Consider the following 19,456-nt stretch of genomic DNA (forward strand, 5'->3'; position numbering starts at 1 on the left):
CAGGTGACATAGTGGAATCAATTTGGATTTTAAGACAGTGTCCATTACTATAAATGCCAAGGAGGGGGGTGGCCACGTACTTTATGTTAGAGGTTTATGGTTCAGTATAGCATGGCTTAAGTGAACTGTTGAAGATTAGGAGATGTTTTGACCTTTTAGTAGTGTTTAAGCTATAAAGTCTACTGAAGATAATTGCCTTTGTCTTTTTTTCTTGTAGAAGAACTATTGTCTTCTGAGGGAAATGGCGTGCCCAAAGAGGAAAAGCTTCCTGAAGATTCCAAAAACTCATCACTAAATCCAGCAAATTCTTTAAGCCCTACCAGCAGAAATCCTGTAAGCACTCATACTGCAGTCTCCAGGAATTTTTCTCCAAGTGTGCCAGGCACCTCAAGTTCAGCACTAGTGGGGACCAGATCTACCAAGAGCAGTCACCATGAAGTTAAATTCCAAATGCAGAGGAAAAGTGAAGGTATATTTAAAAACAGTGATTCTCAACCAACGTGTTTCTTTCTCTTTAAGGTTTCTTTGCCCAACAACATCCCTTGAGAGTGTATCATATTGGAGAAAGTGCCAAGATTGAGGAGTTTGAGTCCTCCCTGTTTATGTTACTGTCAGGGTCAAGCCACTACAGATGCTCCGATCCTCATGGCGGCATAGAAGTATCCCTGGGGATCTGGGTCCCAGCCATGTCTCTCATAGACTTCTTAGATCAGTACTTCTTATTAATGGTTCCATTGTACTTTATCACTTCACTGGATCCTGTCTGGACTCCGAAACCTCATGTGACTCTGAGGCCGGGAAAGATGCACTTCCTCTCCTTTCTGATGTACTCTCTTCCTTATCTCTTTTGAGACCTTTCCTGACTCCAGCCTGCGTGTGGCTCCCAGATCTGGGCTCTGGTATTCTGTTGTGGTAGCTATTTCCCCATTCTCCATATCTTCAGTTACTCCCTCAGACCCACCAGGAATACATAACGTGTAAACAGGGCAGCATCCTTTTGCCATTTGGAAAGAGCCAGAATAGTTTTCCATGTGCAAAGATAGTTACCCTCTACCCTTTTAAGGATGAATGGGGTGGGGGTAGGGGTGGGCCGAGGTGGGGTAAGGGTGGGAATGTGTTTTGTCCTTTTTCTCCTGGTAGGCATCTAGGCAAGGTGAGTATTGAAGGCAGTAGGAGCCATCCAACTTGATTGCTTTTCTTAGTGGATGTTTTCTATGGGCAACTGTGCTGTATACATGCTATGACATGTTTAATATCATCCCCCCATCTCCCACCTCATGTAGATCGATCGTCTCTGCTTTCAGAATGACATTTGCAAGGGGTCTGATGGTAGATGCTTATCCCATCAAGGGGTAGTATACCCAGAATTTTTAGGTATTTTCACAAAATAAGAGCTTTGAAGACAGGCCTTCTCAGCAAAAGGCTATAAAAGGTTACCCCTGATACTGAATTCCTCACTTTCAAATGTATGACTAATACTACTATGCCAAAGTAGCCTGTATTTGAGCTTGAGAAGTCTAGCTTTTGCTCTTCCCATGAGTGGAAAGACTAATAGTAATAACATTACTTATTGGTAATAGAAATCAGCATCATCTTCATCACTATCTGACGTGTGCCAGGCATGTAATATTTTACATAGCCTTTACAGCAATTCCTTAAGACGTACGTGCTGGTAAACATTTTCATGTGAGAAATCTGAGAAGTCACTTGACTAAGGTCCCCAGCTAGAAAGTGGCTGGGTCAGTCCTTGAATCCAGGCACTCTGACTCCAGGCTGTACGCTTAACTGCTGGGCTGCTTCCATCTTCAGAGAATAGGTAAGCATTTCCCTTGGAAACTGTCTAGAGGTGTCATTACTATTGTTTTCTTTAAGGTCTTGGAACTGTTACTTAAAGCTGAGTCCACCCCTGATGGCTGGTGATGCTCTCACAACCTCCTGCCCTGCCCCATTATTTGAATGAAATAAATTGTTCATTTTTATTATAGGAAAGAAATCCAATAACATTGTTGTGGATAAAATCAAATCACTTTTATTTATTTCAGAAACACTGATACTCTAGTGTAAGACAGAGCCATTCAGGAGAAAAGCACGACTGGACTTCGATTATTTTTCACATAGTTAGTTTATTTCATGTAATTATTTGAATAACACTAATGTTTACAACTTCTCTGATTGTTTTGAAGGTATGGGCCCAATTAAATGATTTCTCCATAATGAATTAAACATAGATGATTTTTTTTTTTTTAAAGATTTTATTTATTTATTTGAGAGAGAGAGAATGAGAGAGAGCACATGAGAGGGAGGAGGGCCAGAGGGAGAAGCAGATCCCCGCTGAGCAGGGAGCCCGATGTGGGACTCTATCCCGGGACTCCAGGATCATGACCTGAGCCGAAGGCAGTCGCTTAACCAACTGAGCCACCCAGGCACCCAACATAGATGATCTTATAGTTGGTTTATTTTTAATATAAAATTATAGTTTTATACCATAAATTATATCTTTGCATATAGTTTTTCTGTAGTAATCTATAAAACTGGTTGCATGTTATTTAAGATATAACAGTACCGGATTCTGATGACATAAACCAGAAATCCCACAAAAAAGTTATTTAGAGGTATGATTAGCTTGATTAGCTTTGCCAGTAGTTTTTTCATCTTAAATTAAGTCTTTCTTAGAACTAAAGGAGAAGACTTTTCTGCCTAAATTGTTAGAATGCCTTAGGCACGGCATGGTCTATACCATCATCATTTCCATTTGGGTTGAAATAGCGCAGTAGCATTTCTTGGTAGATATGACCAACATTTTTATCTCTGACAAGTGAAAGGGAAGATATGTTTTAGTAAAGAGTTTTTGTTTCACATCAAAGTTGTCATATTGAAGGAGAAAATAAGTACACTTTTGAGCTACACACAAAAAAACTTACATTCTGAGTTCTTTTATCTTCTGTTTTTCTTTGCCCTTTACCTGGGTAAATACTCAAAATGCCCCTAAAATGGCTGGAGCCCAAATGATAGGAAAGAAAACGTGTATCTTTGGTTAAATCACCCCAAAAAAGACCAAATTTGTGTTGACGGTCCTTGTTTAAAGAAACAGATCTTCCCGGCAAATTACAAAACTCACTTCTGTTATCACACACTATCTTTAGAGAGTCAAGTGCTCTGGTTGAATAAAATGAATACTTGTCTGGACACAAAGAAATTACAGCACAACTTGGTGAACAGCACAGCTAAAACTTTTTGAGGTATGAGTGCTTAATTCTATTTCTCAATTATTTCTTTTTTTGACCTATAAACATTCAACCAGAGTATCTATTACTATGCAATTAAACTTGAGAGAGGTATTCAGTATAATGTTAAAGTTACTTCTGACCTAGCCAAGCAGAAAATAATCCTGTTTTCTTCAAAACTCAGATAACCATTTAAGCCTTAAGAGACAGGCATTTGAAGAGTAAAGTGATGCTAAAATTATCCATATTGAATACATGGGAGAGATTCGGTAAAACTCATTTGGTTCTCAAACATAATGGGGTTATTGAAATGCCTTGATTAAAGTGAATAAATTTAAGCAACTATAAAACTAAATCTGGAGACTTTCCATTCTATTTAGCTAGTAAAAGAAACCTAATCTAGACAGACCAAGAGGAGAGAGATTGAGAGAAATTCAAGAGTAATAGGTTAGCTTAGATACCTCATTTACCCCAAACACCAGAACTTTTGCTGTCTTTGCCTGTGGTCCACAAGGCCTCAGATTGATCGGTCTGTTTTATGATTTTTGAGGCTTTAAGGTAAATTCTGAAGCTGCTTTTGTTGTTTGGGGGAGGTCAGATGGGGTGCTCTTGGGTAGCCATCCTCAGGTCATCCTAATCTAGGCTTTCACTGGATTCTACACTTGGAGTCCTGGGTCCTTGCTGGGGTGCTTAATAGAAGGTTCCAGGAATGGGACCATTTCTCCCTACCTAACATCTCTTCTTTCAGGATAATGATCAGGTCAAGTATGATTTGTCTTTTTTCCCCCCATTGAAGCTCCAAGTTATATAGCTGTACCTGACCCCAGTGTCCTGAAACAAGGCTTCTCTAAGGACCCTTCAACCTGGTCTGTGGATGAAGTGATACAGTTTATGAAACATAAAGATCCTCAGATATCAGGCCCCCTCGCCGACCTCTTCAGGCAACATGTAATGTATCTTTTGATCCGGTTTTCCTGCCGTAATGCCTTTCAATGACCTCTGTGCAGGCCCTTCAGTTGGATGGATGCTGATTAGTGTGGATGGTGGGGGAACCCTATCAACTGATTTTTCCATATGTGAGAAAGGTTACTTGGCCCAAAGTTAGATTCTTAAATGGTAGAGGCTGGATCTGTGCTTTAAATGGGTACCCGAGTACCTAAAATACTACAAGTCTTCAAGTTCTCAAGAGAAGATGATTCAGCATGGCCACTCTCAGATGTCTTCTCCCACAAGGATCCTCCTCCCCACCTGCTCCCTGCTCGGCCCCAGGACCGTGAGTAGGAGGGGGTAACCACAAGCTGTGACAGGGTGTCCTGCCCAATGAATCCAGCAACTGTGTAAGATTAAGTGCAGTTTTATTTTAAATAGGAGCTCATGAATACCAAATAATATGCTTCTCCGACATAAATTGGTTAATTAAGGAAATAAAAAATTTTAGGAGGATGCCTTGTGTCTATTAAGTAATGTTTATAGTCTTTTGTAACAAATCAGTGACCAAATATCTTCTGTCCTTTTCAGTATTCTAAGAAAATCGGTAATTAGTTTTAGCATTTAATTAGTTTAGCTTCAGACAACTAACTCATTAGCTTTCAACATAAAGACAACACTGTATAACACATTTACGGTTTGCATTGATGCTGACATCCTCATATTCCCAGCCTTTCTAAGAAAGTTAATGACCGTCTGAAATTCATTTCTACAATTCATAGCTTTCTAACCTTTGTCATAGATATGTAGTATTTTATTCAACACACAGTATTTAAAAGGAGATAGTTTGGTGCTTAGGCCAATTTTGAAAGATACTGGGTTAAATTTCCTTTTTCTTAAAATTTGAAGTGAATTTAGAAATTATCAAATGATGTCTTGCTATATAAATTATATTTTTAATAGTTTTCAGGAAATAAATGCATATTCAGAGAATATATATCGAGAATGTACAACTGCTCTCTATTTTACATGTTCTTATATATAACTTGACAAAATATGAATGCATTATTAATTGTAATTTCTTTCTCTCTGTAGGAAATTGATGGGAAGGCTCTGCTACTACTCAAAAGTGATGTGATGATGAAGTACATGGGGCTGAAGCTGGGGCCAGCATTAAAGTTATGTTACTACATTGAAAAACTAAAAGAAGGAAAATACAATTGAAAAAAAAATGTGTAAGTTTAGATTGGACAGCATTCTGTGTTATCCTGATAACTTTTAATTTAAAAATATTTTAATTCCCCTAGCAGCTTTTGTTTGGTAGACAGTTCCTCTAAAAATAGGTTATATCCAGAATTGCAGAACAACATGATAGTCCAATCTACTTCTTTAAAAAACCATTTACGTGTTAGTATTAGCATATTCAAATTGGGAGTTCTTTATGTCTTTTTATTGTTTTACAGTTTACAGTTTATCACTTTGTACAATTTACAAATGTATTTTCATGCTGGAAACAGAGAAACACCTTTGATTTCAGTTAATGTTTTTTTTTAATTTAATTTTATTACGTTAGTCACCATACATCATTAGTTTTTGATGTAGGGATCCACTAAGTTAATGTTTATATATAGAACCAAAACAGCTAAATCCCAAAGCGGGAAGTATCAGGGACTGACAAGTTCTCTAATGAAATCTGTGACGAGTTATCCTTAGAAGAGAATTTAAAGATGCAGCTGTAGATACTCTTTCTCCAGATATTTTATGTCTGTTACTACAAGTTCTGTTCCTGTCCTGCCAGTCTCTAGAAAGGGAAAGCCATATAAGTTATTTTCCTTTTGTTATTATTTCTCTGTATGTTGTATTTGTTCATATTTAAAGAAAAAAAGCAAGCTTATAAACTTTCATAAAGTGTTCTTAATCAGTTTTTGATAACTTTTGAACAATTATAGGATAAATAGAATGGTTGTTTTATGCAGGAGATATTATACTACAAGGGTGGTTTGGATGGAGTCTGATTAAATATTTTTCAATAATATACCTGTTATTTTAAAACATTACATATTTTTGCTAAGTGTAGACATTTAACTGGGCATTCATTTCTCACATCTCTATATGAAGACACCTGTGCCCAAATTTTTTAAAGATAGATATTTTATTGTCTGTGTTTATTCCTCATATGGATACTATACTGTATTTATATATTATTCTATACCTGTAGGTATACAAACAAGTAAATCTGTTCTTTTTGAATTTAATATGGCACTTTGTACCGCCACAGAGGTAATGGTGAACTATTTATATACTTAGAGGTTTTTATTCTGTAAAAAATATGTGCATCAATTGCTATGACTATTACCTCTCAGCTTTGTCTTCAGGGGATAAGAAACAATCCGTAGGTTGGTTTTCATACAGGGAAGCTCTCTGTCCTATGCAATGTTTCTAGTTAATTTGCTTAGCTCTGAGCCATTTATTCTGCTAAATTTTGGAAGATGCATTAATTCTGACTTATCATTTTGGGCTTTATTTTTAAAGTTAGAACTTTTAAGGGGAAATGGTGCTATATGTTGTAATTACATTGTATAAGTTTGGTGTAATGTTTATAAGCTATGAGAAGCTGTGCTAAAAGTCTTAGCCATTTGTTGTAAATGCCAATAAAATACACACCAGGGGCATGAATGTACATTTTCTTTCTCAGAAAACCAAATGTACTTTATATAAGAATGCAACTATTTAAAGGGTGGTTTTATCTATGTTATTCCTTTTGTGTTAGAAGACAAAATTCTAATTTAAGCCTGGTCTTATTTCAAATTGTTTGTGTGAAGATGCTGTGCCCAGTTGAACAGTCCTCAGGTGTTTGTATGAATACTATGTTTTACAGTTTTCAGATTTTAAAATATAATAAAGTTTTAAAACCACAATAATGTCAGAGCCTCAGATTTGATTTTATTTGCTTTCACCGCATGACATTAATGTACGAATTTATTAGAGTTGATAAAGAAACGCTCTACTAAGTTTGTGGTTTTCTGCGTCCAGAGAGTTGAGTATTAACACTTGCCCTCATTCTACAGATAAGCAGATCGCTAGCAGCAAAGGGCCGATCTCTTGTAGGGCCTAAACGAGACCCCAGGGGAGCAGTACGAAGGTCGTTCGGTGAGCTTTGTGCTCAAAACCTGTTGCTCGCAATGGTATTGGTGACGCGAGCGCGCTGGAAAAGACCAGGGCCCCCCACATATCTCGTCCCCGTCCCCGAGCTCTTACGTCTGCCTCGCAGTTCTGGCTGCCCTTTTACCCCCGGGGTATGGTCTAGGCAGTGGAGGGGGGGACGTAGGTCGCTTATTCCTTAAAGCTCGTCTCCTGGGTTGCGAGCGCCCCTGGAGCCAGAGCAGGGGGTCCCACATGTCCAGAGTTACCTCGAATATAGCAAGGAGAGTGGGGAAGCTCGAGCTGAGGACGTGCTCACCGTGGAGAGCTGCTTTCAAGGCGCAGTTCCAGCAACCTTCAGGAGGAAATTGGGGGAAATGTCGGGAGGTAAAGGAAGGAAGGAACCCTGTCTGCCATGCATTGTGAACGTGGGCCCCGGGCGGAGGGCCAGGAGCCACACCGCCTTGCCGCCTTCAGCTCTCCGGGCCTACAGGGCGGAAAAGCCTCGGAGGCTCGGGATTGGGGTTGCATCGCCTTCAGGATCTGACCCCTTGCCCCTCTCCCCTACGCCAGGAGCTTCTGCTCCATGCCTTTGAACCCCGAAGCTCCTCCCGCTGCCGCAGCGTGTCTGCTAGTTCATTCGGAGGCGACAGGGTCCTCGCCGAGGCTCCAGGGCTGCTGCTCTAGTGGCTGGAACGGGGCTGTCACTGTGCTTGCCTGGGACTTGGGGGATTCAGACCCACTTGCTCTTTCCCGTCTGGTTTGTCAGCTTGTAGTCCAGAGAGAGCATGCCACGTTAGGCTCTTGTGAACTCTCCGGGCTTTTAAAATGATCTTTCCTCTGGGTTTTGCCTCTCAGTCCCTCCTTCCAACACCAGCTGGCGCAATTCTGCAAGCTGACCCCGGCAGCCCTCCGGGCGCATGGAGCATTTGCTTTCGTCTTTGCATGATTTCTGATCATTGCAACGTCTTCAGAGTATGCGTTCCAGAGTAGGACTTCCCAGACTTTCAAACCCAGGCCCCCTCTGTAAGCATGAAAAAGCCAGGCCCTTCTGTAATATGACTAGAAATGAAGAGCTAACCCTCGTGACTAGGAACAATGTCGTGGCGAGGAAAAGCACCGCCTTCCGAGTACGAAGGGGTTGCATTCACCGTTGGCTGAGTGAATGAAGTACGGTTGGAATTCTGGGGCTGTTTGTACAGCATCTCTGGGTGAGATGCTGGGACGCGCTCGTCTCTCTCAGTCCTCTGACGTTGATCCAGGGAACGAGGGCGGGCTCTCGGGCATGGAGGATGTGCCGCCCGGGGCCCACGTTCACAATGCATGGCAGACAGGGTTCCTTCCTCTACCTCCCATTTCCCCCAATTTCCTCCTGAAGGTTGCTGGAACTGCGCCTTGAAAGCAGCTCTCCACGGTGAGCACGTCCTCAGCTCGAGCTTCCCCACTCTCCTTGCTATACTCGAGGTAACTCTGGACATGTGGGACCCCCTGCTCTGGCTCCAGGGGCGCTCGCAACCCAGGAGACGAGCTTTAAGGAATAAGCGACCTACCTCCCCCCCCTCCAGCTGCCTAGACCATAACTGAGGTGACCCAACGTTCATGGAAAGGAGAGCCTCGGGAAGCTCATGATAGAGCACGTGAGCCAGTGTGAGCGACTGTGAGCGCTAAGTGTCCTACTACTGCAGTAATTCTGTGTCCCGCTCTTCAGCTGAAGAACCAAAGCGCTTACGTAAGCTCGTTCGTTTGGGGAACTAATCCCTCGGGGCCGAGGGGCAGGCGGGGCAGGCTGTGGCCTCAGGAAGCCCCACTCCACCTTTGGCCTCACTCTTGCACCTGCCTTTGGCTGGCCTGCGCTGCTCAAGTTCATCGATGTCAGGGGGTGGGGGTCTATATACTCCATGAGGCACAGAAAGAAGTCAATCCAGTGGCGGGGGGGGGGGGGGGGCGAAGAATATACTACACGCTCTTCTCACATTCAGAGAAGATGAGAGAAATGAAGCTCCTTTACGTTGAATGTATGGACTGACACACGTGACGTGTTCCGAAGCGCTGCGTGGCGTTGACACGCCCCGCCCGCCCCCAGCCTTTCTAAGTTCTCCCCCGTGCAGCCTGGAGGCGGCATTTCCCAGGCCCCCTTGCCAGCGGTGGGGGTTAGAGTCCCCCGCGAGGGAGAAGGTGGAAGGTAAGCAGAAGCAGTTTTCCTCTGGTGGCTGCTCAGGACAGGCCTTTGGCCGAGCAGAAGGCAGGCGTGCATTTGGCCAGCGGCCACTGGATGTGGTCTGGAGATTTCCCCACGTCAGGCACGCAGGAGGCTGAAACCATGGAGGGGGGCTTCCCCGCAACCCTTGCGTGCCTGGATCTCTGGGAACTGCCTGCCTCGCCTTGGCCCCCTGCCCTCCAGCAGCTGCAGAGGCTTCTGGATCTGTATCCAACCACTTCCACTCGGAAGATCTAGAATGTCACGTGTGCCCTCTCAAACCCTGACGGGTCTACCTCCCTCAGAAGGCTGCCCCGGAGAAGCTGCCCACTGTTGGGAGGGAGGAGTAGAACGTCCACAGCGAGGGGCCTTTATGTAATCAGATCTGAGACGCCTCTGGCTGTAAGATGAGCCATCGTTTAATGGACCAAACAGGAGAGAGGAAGGTCGCCTCTTAAATCACACGCCATGGTCATCGATGCCGCCAATTTCATAGATGTTAGGAGGTGGGGAAAAGCGGGTGGGTTAAGACATAAAATGTTAACTCAAAAGCTGAACAGGTCGTTTTTAGAGGGATAAAGCAAAGAAACGGAGAACTAAAGACTGATCCTGTGAGCCCAGTGGACAGCAAGAAAAGGGCAGCGCTAGTCTGAGCTTAGTAACAACCACAGCACAAATTAAAACAGAGCAATCTAATCAGATCGGCCGGAGATTCGCAGTTCTCCAGCCTTTGAAATGTGAAAGTGTAGCCGATAGCATAAGCAGAAGGTCTTGCCATGAGTGTCTGTTTTGTCTTTGGGCATCAGCTGATGCTAGACAGAAGCCATCACATTTAGCAGGTCATTTGACAATTTCCTTGCGTCCACCGAAGAAAGAGGAAGTTGCCATGATGGTAGAGTAACACAGTCTTAAGGACATGTCATCCAGATGCCACGCGTGGACCTTGTTTAGATCCAGCCTAAGAGAAGCCAACAGTAAAAAGGCATCTATGCGACAGTCCAGGAGAGGTGGGCACCCAGTGGATATGAGATGACAGTAAAGAGTTACTCATTTAGGACAACGGGGCCACACCAGACTGAAATGGTGATGAGCAACGTCTGTGCCCAAGAAGACCCGGAAGTGGATCTTTGGTAAACAGCCAGCCGTCTCAAGCATACATCGTGATCCTAAAAGCACAACGTAAGGCATTCATACCTCCTTGAATTCTGCCAATTTCCTGGATACTCCCCTCCCCCCATTCCACTCACACACCCAGCTCCTCTGACCCTCCCTCCCTGCTTGATCTTCTCCATAGCACTCACACTTGGGGTGGGTTACACAACTGCGCCTAGTCCTCGCCTCCTCCTTTCCCTGTCAGAGGATCTTGCGTCCCATCCACTGGCATGGGCTAGCAGTTCCTTCTTACAGGCAAAACCGCTCGTCCATGCCCCCGTTGCCCCTGAACCCTGCTTTGGCCGAGACGTAAGTGGCCCTACGGCACATCAAGCCCCAGCAGAAGCTTCCCGGTGGCTTCTTGCTCATCTCTCTCTCATTCCCCTCTGCTACGAGCACAGCGCGTGCCCCCCAGGGGCTGCTCCTTCAGACTGGCTTCTGGAGCAAGAAGGCGCGTGCGGCTGGGCCAGGCCATCCTGGCGCCTCGTACAGAGAATGTCCGAAGAGGTCAATGGGTGCAACTTCCTGGGTCTGGGGGACTTGACAGCGCAGCTCAAAAATAGGGTGAAATGTAGCTGAGGCCCTTGCTGACCTCGTGTTCCTTGGCACCTTGGAGGTCTCCCCCACTAGAGCGAACTCTGCGTTAAGGGCAGTGAGTCTCACCAGCTCGTTTCTTGGGCCAGCAGTGTCCGGATGGGCACCTGACCCGGAGTAGGGCCCGCCTATTTGTGCACTGACTCCTCCTCCCGGGAATCAAATTTAGCTTGAGTTTTTCCTGGTACCAAATTCATCCTGAGCCTTTCCACAAGTATGAGAGCTAGCGCCATAACTTGCCACCTGGCCCTTAGGTCATTTTCCGGTTGGTTTTTACGTACAGAGTGCCAAGCACTGGAACCGTAGGGAGAAAGTTACTGGAGAACAGTGTGGCTCCCAAGAGAGTGAAACACTGGAATTCTCAAGCAGTCATCTAGCTTAACATGACATTTCGCCAGCAGCCCCCGAGTCCCTCGCTCTTGCCTTCCCACTAAATATCTGGAATAGGAAATGAAATATCCTGTTCTCCAGATGAAATATCTGGAAGGAAATGAAAATGAGGAAAACGCACACCGCTCCTGGAAGCAAAGATGGGCAGGCCTGCGTTTGCTAGAGTCTGGGAAGTATTTCTACTCACTGGGAGGTCCGTGAGAAAATGCCCGTGACTTCCACGTTCACAGGTACTTCCTCCCCCGCCCCCGACGCGCACACAGCTCTGACGTCTGGGTGTGTATTACACCCCAGGGCGGCCTCAGACTTCCCCAAGCGCGGCCTTCGTGCTTCTGCCACGCTCCAGCCCTTGCCTTCCCACTCTCCTACGTCAGTTCCCAAACAGCCAGCACACTGCGGCCCTGGTCGGGAAGGAGGCGGAGGGGAGCGCCACTCTTCGGGGAGGTGGGCCAGAGACCCCCCAGGCAGAGCTTTGCAGGAGGAAGCCGAAGCAGGAACAGCCCTGAAGGGAGCACGCACTGGCAATGGTATTTCTAACGTGTACTTTAAAAAGTGGAGGTGGGAGGAAGCACCCCCGGAAAGGGGCTAAATGATTGGAAGGCTCCTGGGCAGGGAAGAGGGACGGCAAGAGGCGAGATCCCTGACCTGAGGCACCTTCCGGCCTATGTGGGAAGAGAGCAGGAAAAAGCTCCAAAGGCCTGGGTCACTTATAAATGTACAACGTGTGGCAAAACTCAAGTAGGCAGGAGATACACCAGATGATGTTTTCCTGGTGGAGCGGAGGATGAGCCACGGCCCAAGGAGGTGTCGCTTTAGCCCAGACCAGAAGGATGACGGAGGGGCGGGGTGGGGGGTGTGTGTGTGTGCAGGACGGAGGGGCGGGGTGGGGGGTGTGTGTGTGTGCAGGGCGGAGGGCTTTCGCGGCCAGCGACAGCGAGCAGGGCTGAGCTGCTGTAAGCACACCCGTGTCTCTTCTAGGAGATTTGTGGTTCTTTTGAAGACATCATAAATACATCTGGTGAGCATTTTATCAAAAACCTTTCGTCCTCATGGTGAATCAGTGGTTCCCACATCATTTGCTGAACACTGCTTCCTTTCCCAACTGGTTCCAAAAAATCAAGTTCATCGTATATTAAATCCTTAAGGAGAAATGCTAAGAAAACCTAGAAACGTGCAGCTTGCCTAGGGTTGAAACTAGCACGAATGAAAACAGGATGCATGTTATTCCTCCTCTTTTATCAAATTAGCAAAGATGAAAAACAGTATTAATTATTCATGCTGATGAGAAGTAAATTTGGTACAAACATATCCAAAGGGCAGTTTGAAAATAAGTATCTGTAAGAAGGCTGACTGGGTCCACAACAAGGGGATTTTCAGAATTAAGTAGAGGAGACCTATTCACATGGAAAGGCATGCAGTATATGTCGATCCAAATAGGTCACAGAAGCGGACGGGTAGCATGACTTCCCCGGAGGAGTCTATTGGGTGTTTATACACAGATGTGTTTACAGATCTACAAGACCTTTTGGAAGATAGATACAAACATGTTTACAGTGGGCGTCTCTGGGTAGGTGGGATGCCGGGTCTGTTTCATTTCATTTTGCTTATCTTTACTTTCTGATCTGGCTGCAGCGTATTGCTTTTATAATGATGGTTTAATTACAAAAACACAGGCCATAGCATGTTCAAATCACTGTGGAAGATAAAAGGCAGTAACACATTGCCATGTAGTGGAAGGCAGAAACAGCAAAAGCATAAGAAAAAAGCATAACCTTGTCAGAAGGCCACCTTAATTTAATGATATGTATAAACAGATTAAACACCCATATTAAAAAAATTCAAGGATGGATTCTCAAAACAAGTATATGCTTTTACCCACCTTGTCATTTGCTTTCAACACTAAAAATAAAGGGTTAGAGAGAAAGGAATCTGCAGATGAACCAAAAGTAGGGCCCAGTGATAATATTGATCCCTGCACCATAGAATTGCAGGCAAAAAGCAGTCAACGCATCAGGAGTCCTTACATGGTGAGAGGTTCGAGTACAGGGACGACAGATCACGGCCTGGCATCGATGGCCAATGACACGGAATCAACAAGTAGAAAGCAACACCCGATAGACCATACGGATCAGTTACTAGAAATACAATAGAAAAAAAAAGACTTCACTGTATCTTTCAGCCTTTGACATAAGTAAGCAAAATTAAAGGGCAGATACTGATATAACGAAAAAGGTATTAGTGATAGACATCAGATTGGAAAAGAGAATTCAGTGTTTTTAGGAATCTATGGAACTGGAACAAGATCGAGTGCATCCTAAGGTACAAAGTACCCTCTGAATTACAGAAAGCAAGGTTAGTAGAGGCTACAGGCTGGGACACAAAATTAGAGGTTAAGGGGATAGTCCTGAGACACTAACAATGAAAACAATAATCGTCCCTACCTTTCTAGCTACAGCTACTTTCCTGAACATTCTCCTTGAGTAGTAGGCCTATCTATCTCGTCGTCTCCCCACATCCACGGACTTCGGGTCCCCGAGGTCAACCCGGCTCTGGAAGCGGACGATCCTGACGCATCATCCCAGGAAGAAGGAGAAGGGTGAGTACAGTATGATAAGACATTCTGAGCGAGAGAGAGACCACATTCACAGAACTGTCATTACAGTACATTGTTGTAATTGTTCTAGTTTATCATTAGTTATTGTTGTTCATCTCTTACTGTGCCTCATTCATAAAGTAAACTTCATCAGAGACATGTATGTGTAGGAAAATCATAGTGTTTCTGGGGCCCGTTGGGTGTCTCGGAACGTATCCGCTGCAGATAAGGGGGACTGCTCCGTATCCCGTGGTCTCAAGGTGCCTCGACCTGCTAGCTCCCAGGCACATCTTCGACTCATCACACAATCTCTTCCCATCTTCTCTTTGCCAATCTAGCCCTCTCCAGTCCTGCGTTGTTGACAGCACGTCACCTGCCCTCGCAGCCAGGCCCCTGACGGGGTGGCGGCCACTGTCCGCCTCCTGGCCCACCGGCCCCGCAGCTCTGAGCTCACCAGCTCCCGCACTTCCTACCTCCCACGACTCTCTGGCCCTCTGGGTCGCCCGGTCTGTCGTTCCCAGAGCTGGCTGCCAGAGGCCATGTCGGAAACGCTAAATTTCTTCCCTGGGAGCACTTCCACGGCTGACGCTCGTATTTATTTTGTGTTCCCAGGGTTTAGCAGAGTATCACCTACACAAGAGATACATAAATGTCGGCTGAATAAACAAAAGAACACAAAACCAAACTTTCTTCTGAAAAACATGCCCATTTCCAGTACATCTCCCAGTTTAAAATAAACTCATTTTTATTGATAGTTGTACTTGAATAATCCACGCATGCCCCCCCGCCCCCCACTACCATGACACATCTCACAGATGTCTGAATAGTAATGAAAGACGAGTGATCCCGGGGATTCTCGGGGCAAAGGCAGACAGGGCTTGTAGGAGAACTGAAGAAGTCCTGACCTTGTACGCACATACTGAAAGGTTTGTCTAAGACACAAACCAAGTGCTTTAAAGAAATGGCTTGCTGTTTTGGGTGCACGCATGAGCACGAGTGCGTGTCTGTGTGCATGTGTGTGTGCGTGTTTAACTAGCATTTAAAGAGCTAACTATGACCTGTAAACACTTAACCTTTGTCCTATGTCCTACGGACAATTTATATCTTTTATCTCCAAACCGATTGCTGGCTGGTGCCCTTTTTTTTTTTTGAACCAGGCTAATATTTTTCTCTACAATTTAGAGGTCACTGTTTTATGCTTTGGAATTGGAATTTAAAAAGAAAAATATAGGGGCGCCTGGGTGACTCAGTTAAGCTTCTACCTTCAGCTCAGGTCATGATCTCAGGATCCTGGGATCGAGCCCCGCAGGGGGCTCCCTGCACAGTGGGGAACCTGCTTCTCCCTCTCCCTCTGCCTGCGCTCCCCCTGCTTGTGTTCGCTCTGCCAAATAAATAAATAAATCTTTTAAAAATAAATAAAAATATAGAAGGTCAAAGTTGTTTTTGGTGTTGGTATCTCCTATAAAACACCTGTTTCCATTGGCTCTGTCAAATGTTCCCCTCTTTTTATTTTTTTGGCTGGGTACAGTATACTTTATTGATGGCACATGACAAGGTAGGGCTCCCCAAGCCCCTCCCCTTCTTCAGGGGGTCTGGGATGGAAACAGTGGAGGTCGTGAGATTCTCAGTGTTTTGGGGGATAAGTTGGGGCAGGGATTCCCCAGCAGCTGAGGGCCTCTCTTCCTCTTGCTCTTGCTGGGGCTGGTGGTCCAGGGGGCTCTTACTCCTTGGAGGCCATGTGGACCATAAGGTCAACCACCCGGTTGCTGTAGCCAAATTTATTGTCATACCAGGAAATGAGCGTGACAAAGTGGTCATTGAGAGCAAGCCAGCCCCGGCATCGAAGGTGGAGGAGTGGGTGTCACTGTTAAAGTCGCAGGAGACAACCTGGTCCTCAGTGTACCTCAGGATGCCCTGGAGGGGGCCCTCTGATGCCTGCTTCACCACCTTCTTGATGTCGTCGTATTTGGCAGCTTTCTCCAGGTGGCTGGTCAGATCCACGACGGACACACTGGGGGTGCGGACACGGAAGGCCATGCCGGTGAGCTTCCCGTTCAGCTCAGGGATGACCTTGCCCACAGCCTTGGCAGCGCCAGTGGAAGCAGGGATGATGTTCTGGGCGGCCCCTCAGCCGTCGCGCCACAGCTTCCCAGAGGGGCCATCCACGGTCTTCTGGGTGGCAGTGACGGCATGGACGGTGGTCATGAGTCCCTCCACGATGCCGAAGTTGTCATGGATGACCTTGGCCAGAGGAGCCAAGCAGGTGGTGGTGCAGGAGGCATTGCTCACAATCTTGAGGGAGTTGTCATACTTCTCATGGTTCACACCCATCACAAACATGGGGGCATCGGCAGAAGTAGCAGAGATGATGACCCTCTTGGCCCCGCCCTTCAAGTGAGCCCCAGCTTTCTCCATGGTGGTGAAGACCCCAGTGGACTCCACAACACACTCAGCACCAGTATCACCCCATTTGATGTTGGCGCGATCTCACTCCTGGAAGATGGAGATGGCCTTTCCATTTCCCACGGGCCTTAAGATACCATCCGTAGGTGAGAGAGCTGGGTACGGTGGTTTTCCCAAGAAGAGGAAAACGGAAGACTCGGGCAACACGTAGCCTCGTTTCTACCACGAGGCTGTGCACCTTGTTTTTCAGGCTAAAGTGATGGCAGACAGGCTTTGGGGCTGGGCCAGGTTGGCGGCCTCACCGAGAAGCTGGCTGGGTGCAGTGCCTACGTGTTCACAGGCGAACGGAGGCGGCCGTGTCCGGTTGGAGCCCGCCTGTTGCCCCCAAGGAGAGTAGTGGTCCTTGCAGTGGTGGACATGCCAAGTTTTGAGTCTTATGCTACAGATCTTCCCGCTTTTCCAAAGCAAGTAGAAATGCAGATTTTCATGTGAAGTCTCCCAACTGTAAGACGTAGGCATAAGTATATGAAAGCCCAGGCCAAGCAAAATGTGCACGCAGGCCTCATGTGACCTCCGTGTTATCGGCGTAAGGCTTTAGCCCTCTGGCTGCGGGACATGGGCTCTTGAGCGGCCGGCCTTTTATTTATCTGTGAGGTAAAGCTAACCCCACATTTTAAAGAAGAATCTCGGCTCTGCCTGTGAGCGTTCATTCCCTCTGTCCGCCTTGGTTCTCGTTCAAATCCTCCATCTTCACAAGAACCCCTGCTCAGCCGACCACGGGAGCACTTGGGGCCACACTTAAAGGGGGACAGATTCCCTCATTCCATCCAGGTCATTGCCAGGCTGTGTAATCTTGAGGCATCTGGTAAACCACAAAGTGTTGAGAGACTGAAACATGGGCTGGATACTGGGGAGTCGTTATGAACTTGGGGAGCTGAACAAGGCCTGGAACAGGAAGGCCCTTGGGTCTCCTACGGATGGTATCTTAAGGCCCGTGGGAAGCAATTAAGGAATTATAAATGCGGGTGGGCGTCACACAGCCAAACCAGCATTCTGGACAGATCATTCTGGCAGCTACTGGGGGGTAGGGGGCGAGCTCTCAGTGAACAGAATCCATCATTCAGTATGCACAGTGCCCTTGATGGAATCCCATTCAGGTATTCTTTTGGGAGGCGACTCCGGCAATTTCATTTTGCCTTTTTCCGGGCTGTTGTCAGAGGAGGTGTCCCTCTGAGGATGGCCCGAGTTGTTGGGTTCATGATAGCCCGCAAACAGTCAAGCGCAACCACCTTTGTCTTTAAAATGCAAGAAGGAATCACGTTCAAGGTTGCCCGAACTCTGGGACCACAGCCAGGAAACAACATGGGACTGGCGTCACCACCAGAAAAAAGGCAAGGGAGGAGAGCTTCTGACTTGCGAAGCTGGTGGCCAGCGTGTGGCCTATGGGCAGGACAGGGTGTCAGCCTGGAGCAGAGGGGGGCTTGTGGCCACGTTGCTCCCCGGAGCTGGGCCACCCTGCTGTCCCCACGGCTCCCTGGTAGGAGCCTCCCAGGGGTCTGAGGCCCAGACAGCCTGGAAGGCACACTGGCTGTGGTCAGACTCACACAGCAAAGGGGAGGTGTCCGCTTCTATGTACGGACTCCTTGCGAGTCTCTTTCCTATTCTCTGCCCCCACCGAAGCCCCACCTCCCCCTCTAGCTCTGTGTCTCCTCCATCTCTCTCTCTCACACTTTCTTTACCTTCCTCCCTCCCCCTCACACACACACACACACACACGTGCGCACACACGCACACACTCCATCTCTCACACAGACACATCCGTGTGTCCCCATCTTGAAGTGGCATCCAGTCATCAGTCGTGCTTTGTGATCCATCCCCCCGTTTTAACAGAGCTGAATAAAAGTGGTAGAGTGTTCTGCGCACCACACAGCTCAGTGCTGCTCTGTGAGTGTCGCATCCCTTCTGTCTCGTGGGCAGAGTGGGTCATGGTCCCGTCGGTCGCATTTACGGTCACTTCACACCCTCTTCTTGCTGCGCCGTGGCCATGGCCTGCCCTCTCCTGCTGCCCATAAACCAGGCTGGTAACATGAACCTGCCCGGGTGACGCGAGAATTCAATGCAATCGTCCTGGGACTGGCCCCACGAAGCGTACAGAGCAGTGCCCCTCAGCCTGGTGCCCGTGGGAATCCCCTGGACGCTGTCAAGCTCAGCACCCTGCCTCCCCTGACCAGGGCCGTGGGAACGTCTGGGGCCCAGGCGTGGGCCCCAGCAGTGTTTGCAGCTCCCCTGGTGGATCCACGTGTGGCCAGGGTGAAGAACGGGCATTTAGAAGAGCGACCCGTGGCAGCTGTAACGTGGGGGGCTCCTTGCCCACCCCCCCTCGAGCGCAGTGGCTCGAGTCTGGGGCCCGTGCTCTCTGAGACCTCACCTTCCATCCTTCTCTTTTGCCTTCCAAGAGCCCCACCATCCTGCACCTGCTGGATTTCTCTCCTCCCCACCACGGTTGGGGCGGTTGTTGCTTGGGCTCCATGTGCTCTGAGTCTGCCGTCCGTCCTCCAGCTCGTAGTTCAGCCTCTCTCCCTGGCTTTGCTGAAACAAGGTTTTCCATCCATTCCTAAAGGGTGAGGAGGTGCCTTCCTGAAAACTTGGGGTCCTGGGGACTTTCGATCTGGATCCTTCCCCCGGGTGTCCTAAGATGCTCACGGACTAGCTGCTTCCAGAGGACCAACGTCATTAGCAAGGTGCAGGTGTCAGGACGACCGTGTGTGCGAGCGCCGTGTGGTTGTTGCAGTGGCTGCCAGCAGGAGGTGCTGTCACTCAGCATAGATGTTTTTA

The 19,456-nt window shown here is 47.1% G+C and overlaps 1 protein-coding gene and 1 pseudogene across 1 annotated transcript in view; one reads left to right on the forward strand and one right to left on the reverse strand.

Annotated features, from left to right (window-relative positions):
* SCML2 (Scm polycomb group protein like 2) overlaps window positions 1–5,416 on the forward strand; it is a 66,014-nt gene extending 60,598 nt beyond the window's left edge. Inside the window, exons 9-11 of the mRNA XM_021683691.1 lie at window positions 218–469; window positions 4,021–4,172; window positions 5,247–5,416. Of these exons, the coding sequence (XP_021539366.1) occupies window positions 218–469; window positions 4,021–4,172; window positions 5,247–5,375 (533 nt within the window). The 3' untranslated portion in view covers window positions 5,376–5,416. The remainder of the gene's footprint in view (window positions 1–217; window positions 470–4,020; window positions 4,173–5,246) is intronic.
* Window positions 5,417–15,938: 10,522 nt separating this feature from the next.
* On the reverse strand, window positions 15,939–19,088 carry LOC110574992 (annotated as a pseudogene).
* Window positions 19,089–19,456: the final 368 nt, after the last annotated feature.

Source organism: Neomonachus schauinslandi, chromosome X (genome assembly GCF_002201575.2).
Source record: "Neomonachus schauinslandi chromosome X, ASM220157v2, whole genome shotgun sequence".
NCBI classification, from domain to species: domain Eukaryota; kingdom Metazoa; phylum Chordata; class Mammalia; order Carnivora; family Phocidae; genus Neomonachus; species Neomonachus schauinslandi.